The sequence below is a fragment of the Priapulus caudatus genome, unplaced genomic scaffold, assembly GCF_000485595.1.
Source record: "Priapulus caudatus unplaced genomic scaffold, Priapulus_caudatus-5.0.1 Scaffold245, whole genome shotgun sequence".
Lineage (NCBI taxonomy): Eukaryota > Metazoa > Priapulida > Priapulimorpha > Priapulimorphida > Priapulidae > Priapulus > Priapulus caudatus.
The window spans coordinates 33136-42069 of NW_014577306.1; the positions used below are offsets into that span (position 1 = coordinate 33136).

Here is an 8934-nt window from a genome sequence, read left to right on the forward strand (position 1 = left end):
CCGCACAGGGTGAGCTATCTCGGCCACCATACTGCTGAGCTGATTAGTTACCCGCACAGGGTGAGCTATCTGATTAGTGAAACGCGCTACCGCGCTACGCGCTCGTGATCGATCGCGCCCTGTTCTCCCATCAAAGGCACCGCTGCCGCGCTCACAGAAAAACGCCTGGCAGTCGCCGCGTCGCGTTATTCTTGTAATCTGCTATATCTTGCAATTCCTTTGGAACAAACATGAGTGAGAGTAGGAGTGTCGTATGGCTAGAACCAGTCTGAAGTAATGAAGTATGTACAAATAAAACAGAGCAGATTATCTACTAGGCATATAGAATAGGTGCTGGAGATACGCGAATATAGCGTGAATGGTGTCGATCGACGGAGATGAATTTATAAAGCTATGCAATGACGAGGAAGTGTAATAAAATTGATGTGATAAAAATAGCTAAAAAATAAAGCCGCTACACCACACAAAGTACCGCGGTACGTACCGGTAATACCGCGCACCTCTAATCCTTCATGTTTATATCGGTATGGTAATGGTATTGGTAACACGTAATGTTATATTAAAGTATCGTATGTGTGTGCGCGCGCGTATATACAACAATATATATTAATATTGTCCCCGCCAGATTATTATTTCACCGTCATACCAGGTGATGGGTTAAGCAAGAGTAGAAATCATTTTTGGGAAGAAATGGTGGCCCTGAAAAGGGCCGGTTGGTTTCACTGGTACAGGCGCAGTGTTTAAGCGCGTTCGCCACGGATACGGCGAGCGAGCTGGATGTCCTTGGGCATGATCGTGACTCTCTTGGCGTGGATGGCGCACAGGTTGGTATCTTCAAAAAGACCAACAAGGTAAGCCTCGCTAGCCTCCTGAAGAGCCATCACGGCGGAGCTCTGGAAGCGCAGGTCAGTCTTGAAGTCTTGTGCGATCTCACGGACCAGGCGTTGGAAGGGCAGCTTGCGGATGAGCAGCTCGGTGCTCTTCTGGTAACGACGGATCTCTCTCAGGGCGACCGTGCCGGGTCTGTAACGATGAGGTTTCTTCACTCCTCCGGTAGCCGGGGCACTCTTACGAGCTGCCTTCGTCGCCAACTGCTTCCTAGGAGCTTTGCCTCCCGTTGACTTACGAGCTGTCTGCTTGGTACGAGCCATTATTATGCAGTAGCGAATGCAATCGAACTTGTATTACTGCTTCTTACCGTGGCTGTATATATATGGTTACCTAGTGGTCGGGGCTAATCCTGATTGGTTAACAGTTCGGTTGCTGAAACCGGATTGGCCGCTTACTTTTATAGCGCATGGCAGCCGTCGTTTCCACGCACACCCGCCGTTTTCGTTAGCCGAACACATAAACCGGAACGTGCAACCGGTCTGAATAACCGGGAAACATAACGAACGATTTTCGTGTCCAAATGAGGTTCGCGCCATCGGTTCAATATAACAAAAGAGTCATTCTGACCAATATACTCCTGATTACGTGCCTGTCATCATAGTAGTATGTAGGAACCGCGTTGCCACGTTCGGTACCGTTGTAATATCTAGTTGGATATGTTGCGCATATTCAAATGCAACAACTGCATTTAGAGCTAACCAGCAACGTACAAATATGTAGCTTAAAATTTTTTATATATCTTAATTAGTAATATATTTTATTAAATAGATTATTATTAAAATTATATATATAATAATGTAAAACACATAATCTGATTTGATATAATTTTGATAATATATAATTGTCGCCCTAATGACTTTACTTCAAATATTCTCGGTTTTATTCATTTCCATTAACTGATGTACGTACGCATCTTACTTGCCCCATTTTGACATATAATATGTATGTGACCTTATCCCTCGTCACGTCTTATTAGCATATAAACTATCTATGCTATATACTATCTATATCTATATATATATATATCTATATCTATATATATATTTACATATGTATATATATATACTATAAATCTATATCTATATCTTATATCTATATCTATAATCTATATATATCTATATCTATTATCTATATCTATATCGTATATCTATATCTATATCTATATCCTATATCTACTATTTATATCTATATCTATATCTATATCTATATCTATATCTATATCTATATCTATTCTATATCTATCTATATCTATATCTATATCTATATCTTATATGATCTATATCATATATCTATATCTATATCTAATCTACTATCTATATCTATATCTATATACTATCTATATCTATATCTATATCTTATTAATATCTATATCTATATCTATATCTATATCATAGTATCGTATATCTATATCTATTATCTATATCGTATATCTATATCTATATCTATATCTTATATCTATATCTATATCTATTATCTTATATCTATATCTATAATAACTATATCTATATCTATATTCATATATCTATATCTATATCTATATCTATATCTATATCTATATCTATTATCTATATCTATATCTACTATCTATGTCGGTATACTATCTATACTAGCATCTATAATTATACTTCTTTCGATACCTCCATATAATGCCAATGGCCCAATATCATGTATGCGAGTTATATTGTAATTCTTATATCGTAATTTGTTTCGCAAAAATCGTAATTTCTCAAGACAAAAAGATTTAGTTTCAAACAAAAGCAACTAAATACTTTATACACTATTTAATTGAACTTATATAATTTTTGTTTCGACTCTATTTATAGAAAAGATTTGTTTCACAATTCGGAAACTGTTGAAACTTTGTAATATGTTAAATGAACCTGTAAAAATTGTATTCTAATTTGTAAAATACTTATTTAACATATAAAATTAAAATTGCGCCCGGCAATCTAATCGCTATGGGTCACCTATATTCAGTACATAAATGTAGTGGACGTTAATGTTCGCGTGGAATGGCCGGGAAAAAGGTTATTGCCACCAATCATAGAATGAGTGCGGACTAATGTAACCAACTTAGCGGTTCCTGATGACTGACAATGACAGGTTAGAGCGCGCGTACCGCCTATATTAGCGGCGGCGATGCTGGGTATAATAGCTGCGGTATTTGCAGCGTGTGTGACTACATTCGTTAGTAGACGTTAGGAGAACCTTAAACTACTATCAATGTCTGGTGAAGAGGAAAGGGAGAAGCGACTCGGAAAGCGGTGGCGCAAGCGTCATCGCAACGGGTTGGCGTGACAACATCAGGGGTCACCAAGCCTGCTATCCGTCGTCTTGCTCGGCCGAGGTGTGTGTGCAAGGTATCTCTGGCTCTTACGAGAGACTCTGGTGAGCACGTCCTGAAAGTGTTCTTGCAGAACGTCATCGTGCATGCCGTCACCATACACCGAGCCACGCCGAAGCAGGAAGACCGTCACGCCAATGCGACGTTGTCTACGCTCTCAAACGTCAGGGACGTACACTGTACGGCTTTGGCGGCTAAACCTGCAGGCTCACCACCGATAGACAAAACAAACCGGCCCTTTTCAGGGCCACCATTTCTTCCCAGAAATAATTTCTACTTTGCTGTATTATATGGGATTCTTAAGTACGATTGACTCTAAACAATGATATATCAATCGTAAATCATCAGCTTTCTTTAAGGGGTGTTGTACGCAAATAAAAGCAAATATAGAGGAGATAAACAGTAAGGCTTTGGCAGTAAATACTATTCGTGATTATTTGCTATCATTTTGTTACTGAAACGCCCCAAGTGCGTGTGGATACAAGGAAGCGTTTTCCCGCCATCACAATCTAATGCGACGCCCCCATACATTTCAGCGCGATCTCGCGAGCACAACACGCAATGTCTCGGACGTATGTGGCCCTTGTAGCTAACCGTACATCAGTAAAACGTACATTTTACTTCATAGAGCCACTATATACGCATCTATAATTTAGACAATGACATGTCTGGAATAACCTTAATTTTTGTTTCCGCATTTTCTGTGCGGCAATGTAGATGTAAAAGGATAACTGAAAGAATTGATTTGAAGAATTTCTTTACACATTTTAAAAGCACGGCATAATTCTCAGTGACTGTACGATTTTATATGCTTTACATGTGCAATCAACAATGCATAGAAAGCAAAATATTATTGAAGACAACTGTTTTTGGCCAGACAGTGCCAATATGTAAACAGTTAAATCTAAGCACAAACATGCGCCCATAGCACACAGGATATGAACCGTGTGCGGCAATGTAGATGTAAAAGGATAACTGAGAGAATTGATTTGAAGAATTTCTTTACATATTTTAAAAGCATAGCATAATTCTCAGTGACTGTATGGGTTTATATGCTTTATATGTGCAATCAACAATGCATAGAAAGCAAAATATTATTGAAGACAACTGTTTTTGGCCAGACAGTGCCAAGATGTCCAATACTAAATATATAAATTAGAAATTAATAAAAATTAGAGAAATTAAGAGAAATTAGAATAATGGTATTACAAGGTGTGATGAATATAGAATTATGTTTTCTCTTATAATAAACATTAGTAATGTAGTGATACATCCAACAGAGAGAAAGAGGAGATAAGGAGTGAGTGCGGTGAAAGATATACGAAATACCAAATCCTTGCTCAGGGTGAATGACGAGAACCCTTTGATTAAGAAACACAAGTTTAATGGATTAAGGTGATCTCAAAAGTAGCAACCGTAATGTACGCTTAAATGCAATAATAGATGCAGGTATAGATGCAGCGACGAGTTAGGTAATCCGTTTTATTATCACAGTACGATTGATGATGGAAGCAGGTTTGCAAATGTAGTAATCATTTCTGGGAAGAAATGGTGGCCCTAAAAAGGGCCGGTTGGTTTACTGGTACGGCGGTTGACTCTACTTGGAGCTGGTGTACTTTGTGACAGCCTTGGTGCCCTCAGATACTGCGTGCTTGGCCAGCTCTCCGGGAAGGATGAGACGGACAGCAGTCTGGATCTCCCTGCTCGAGATGGTTGAGCGCTTGTTGTAGTGCGAGCACTGGATGTGACATGTGGGCTGGCCACACACAGATTTCTTGCCCTCACCTCAATGATCTCAAAGTCACTGCTGGGTATTGTGAAACCTGAAACCGGAAATCAATTACTAAAATACAGAAGCATAACAGGCGAAACCAGTCTAGAACTTCAGAGCTGTACTGAGTCACCTGAGTTCAGAGTCAGTTCAGATTGCATACGATCTCAGAATCGCATTGTAACCATTCCCGAGAGCTATGCTTTTTCTCGGATTCAAATACAAAAATGTGTCCTTAATTTCAAATGTGCATGGTTGCCGCGCCAAGCATTCACCGTAGCACACATAGTCCCAGTGGACACAGCCAACGCCGGCCTGCGGGGGTATCCCTAATTGTGTCACTCAGGTAGGCCGTCATGTGCTCCCAGCTACCCAGGTACCTATGCGTCGCCAGCCGCAGGTACCTATGCGTCGCCAAACCCAGGTACCCTATGCGTCCCGGTACCCGGGGCCCATGTGTCCCAATACTATGTGTCCCAGTACCCAGTACCCTATGTGTCCCGCGGTACCCCTATCGGTGTCCCAGTACCGACAAAAGGTAACCAGAGTCATTTAGAAGAACTGGAACAAATACAACATTCGTTTGATATTCTATTATATCACTACAAATGTTCGAATTTTCTCATTTATCGTTTTTTTCCTATGCTTTCATTATGACTCTCATAGTATTTTTAATATTTATAAGAAATTGGCATAAATTTCTTAGAAATTAAATTCAGAATTGTTTTTCGTGTTGTGTTAAAAGAAATTGAGTTCCCGTATTAGTAAAGGGTTAGTGTGTAGATTCAGTATTATGTTCATATTGTGATAATAAAAAAGAGCATTTTATGGAGACATGCCTGGAGCCATAGTTTTATCTTTCTCAATGACTGTTAAATAGTACCGCCTTTTAATATGGGGGAACATTAGCGTACCGGCCGAAACAATTGTAGCGGACACATTAGGTACCTGGGTACTGGGACACATATAGGTAGCCGGGGAATCATAGGCTACCTGGGTACTGGAACACCATATAGTACCGGCGGACACATCAGTACCGATGGTACTGTGGACACCATATAGGTACCGGGACACTATAAGGTACTCGGACACATAGGCTACCGGAAGCATTAGTACGCGGGACACATATGTACCTGGGTACTGGCCGAAAATAGGTACCCGGGCACACATTAGGTACCGGTGGACACATAGGATGGACCCCCGCTGGCATGTCTCTATCATACTATATTAGGGGAATTTCTTTTATTCGTGGCTACGATCTCAACAATAGGTAGATAGCTTGTAACTGTAGGGAAAGCTCAAGAGTTGGAATACGCCAGGAATCTCTACTATTATTTGCCACCCAGAGAATAACACGAAAGAAACATGTTCTATCTAAGAATGGCCTACTGAAATGAATAAGTCCAACCCATTCGTTACATGCTGTTACTATAATAATCACTTTTTTCATTTACACCATGAGGTTACTATTATGTCCCAGGGGCTTCCAAAGTTGGGTTGGCTGTTCATTATAAATGGTCATACGTAACATGTTTTTTCCTATGCATTAATGCTTATTAGACTGATTTCTAAATATTGAATATTGTGTGCAATGTTAATTGTCGATTTTTACCGCAATGTTCCTATTGCGTCGCCATTTATTAGTAGTTTATGAATTAGTTTAGCATCGATGTTTACCTCAGCACGCAGCGGGTACCCCAGCTACGTATTCAGATATATAGATATCTAAACCAACCAAAAGCTGGTTCCCGCGCAAGAGCGCAACGCTAAGAGCGAGGGGGAGCGCGCCATGAGTTCAACATGGGCCGCGCAACATGAGTTTGGCTTGGTGGGTTATAGAGCGTGGATTTATCTTCACGCCGCAGGTTCTAGCGCGTATTTTGCGCGTTGGCGATTCAAGTGTTAGATATTAGATATATAGATATATATATATATAGATATATTAGATATATATACATATGACAGATTACACAAACGTGATGATTTACTGATATTACCTATTAGCAATATGTTATACGTCAAGGAACGCAGCTGCTTTACTACACTATTAGAAGAAACATTCTTGTGTGTTACTCAGTACGGATAAATGGTGAAAGATGAAAATAATAACTCTAATAGATGGTATATGTAGCTATATTTATAAGCTTACATTTCTCATTTTACGCTGATACCGATTTCATTCACAAAGCACGCAATGCACGCACACAATACATCACCACGCCACACACCACCACACACACAACACACACAGGACACAGCGACACACACACACACACACACACACACACACACACACACCTTTATGTCATGCGCCAAAGATATTTACCACAATATATGATTTATGAATTTATTTTATATGAATGGTCCGACTGCTCTTTCTCGGCTACAAAGATTTTACCATAGCCGGATATATACATCGTGATAAGGCTGGACACTGGAGGTGAGGCTTAACTAAAGCTATCAGAGTGTAACAGGGGCATACAACTGCTGCATGTGTGAAGTACACAGTTATTTCACTATGCCCTCCTGATAACTAGAACAACGTATTAGCACGATAACATGATGAAAATGGCATCATTTTGACACGTGTTATATGTGGATATGCATGCGTTCACTTTTGTTCATTGTCCAGCTAATTGAGAAAGCTCTTGTGTGCAGGCATAGGTTTCGCAATGATCTACGGTGTCAGCATAACGCTGTAGTAAGAAGCACGATGGCCGCTATTGGTGTCAAAAAACATGAGTAGGGGCCTATATCGCATGCACTCTGGCACCGTTCAAATAATATAATTAATGATGAGATTTGGCAAATGCTAGAAAATCATTTTGCTGGAAGAAAATGGTGGCCCTGAAAAGGGCCGGTGTGTTCATTGGTACAGGGCGCTTGATTCCCATTTAATGAGTCGCTTGCAGACTTCATTGGCGCAGCAACATGCCCTGGATGCTGGTCAGCGACACCTCAGCCTGCGCTGCGATGCGTGACTCCGGAGAGCAGCTCGTTCAACTCCTCGCATGTCGTGCGATATGCCCAGCTGCAGATGGACGTGGGACTAATTCTTGACTTCTTGGTTGTCGCGAGCCAGCGTTACCCGGCCATACTCGAGCACCGTCAGCGTCAGGTACTCAACGACGGCAGCCAGGTAGACGGGAGCTCCAGCCCCAACCCTCGTCGCCGCATAGGTTGCCCTGCCAAGGAGACGAATGGATACGTATCCAACAGGAACTGCAGTCCAGCGGACTGCCTTCCTGCTCTTTCCCTTTGCTCTAACCTTTCCCTCCTTTTACCACGACGCAGACATGTTGCTTGACTGGCAATGTATAATACGACGAAAAGATCGACAAGTGCTCTCAAACTCTGCCAGGCCCGTATATTATACATCGATTAAGGATTGGACCGATACTTCGCGTCCGCCAGCATAGGACGGAGCGGCGAGGATGCTCTGTACGGCCGCGAACAAGTTTTCAACTGGCCAAACAGGTGGTATGACGCGTAAAGATGGTTCCCGCTGCTTCTCCCTTTGATTGACACGCGATAGATGGGGTTTGAAAATGCCTGGTGCCCTTCTCAATGATCCACCCGCTCCCCATATACAATAGGCCCCGAGCGGTCTCTACCGGGTTTTACAACATTCACTGACATGATTTTACTGCAACGCAGATCGATCTAAACCCTGCCGCCAAAGCAGCGAAAAGCCGTCAGTAAGGCTGGTATAGCCTCAGAAGAGACCTTCTGGATTGGCCATAGAAGAGGAGGAGACAGAGATAGGAGAGCTTACAAGCCATCTACAATCGTACAAGGTGTGAAGCAGGGTCACCAGACAGCGCGTATCTCTAGCAAGGCGATCGGGCATCATGGAAAGCTTCGTCAACGAATTCTTCGAGCGTATCGCCGGCGAGTCTCTCGCTGGCCGCACTACACAAACGCTTCA

At 41.6% G+C, this 8934-nt stretch overlaps 1 protein-coding gene and 1 pseudogene across 1 annotated transcript; one reads left to right on the plus strand and one right to left on the minus strand.

Moving 5' to 3' along the window:
- Positions 1-693: 693 nt before the first annotated feature.
- Positions 694-1194, minus strand: LOC106807962 (histone H3). Its single transcript, XM_014810488.1, has one exon. It carries the CDS (start codon positions 1149-1151, stop codon positions 741-743), a length of 411 nt encoding a protein of 136 aa, XP_014665974.1. The 5' UTR covers positions 1152-1194; the 3' UTR covers positions 694-740.
- A 3830-nt stretch (positions 1195-5024) lies between these two features.
- The window catches only part of LOC106807958, an 11836-nt pseudogene continuing 7926 nt past the window's right edge, over positions 5025-8934 (plus strand).

Coding starts and splice junctions, on each gene's coding strand:
- LOC106807962 (XM_014810488.1), bottom strand. CDS start 1,151: ATGGCTCGTACCAAGCAGACAGCTCGTAAGTCAACGGGAGGCAAAGCT.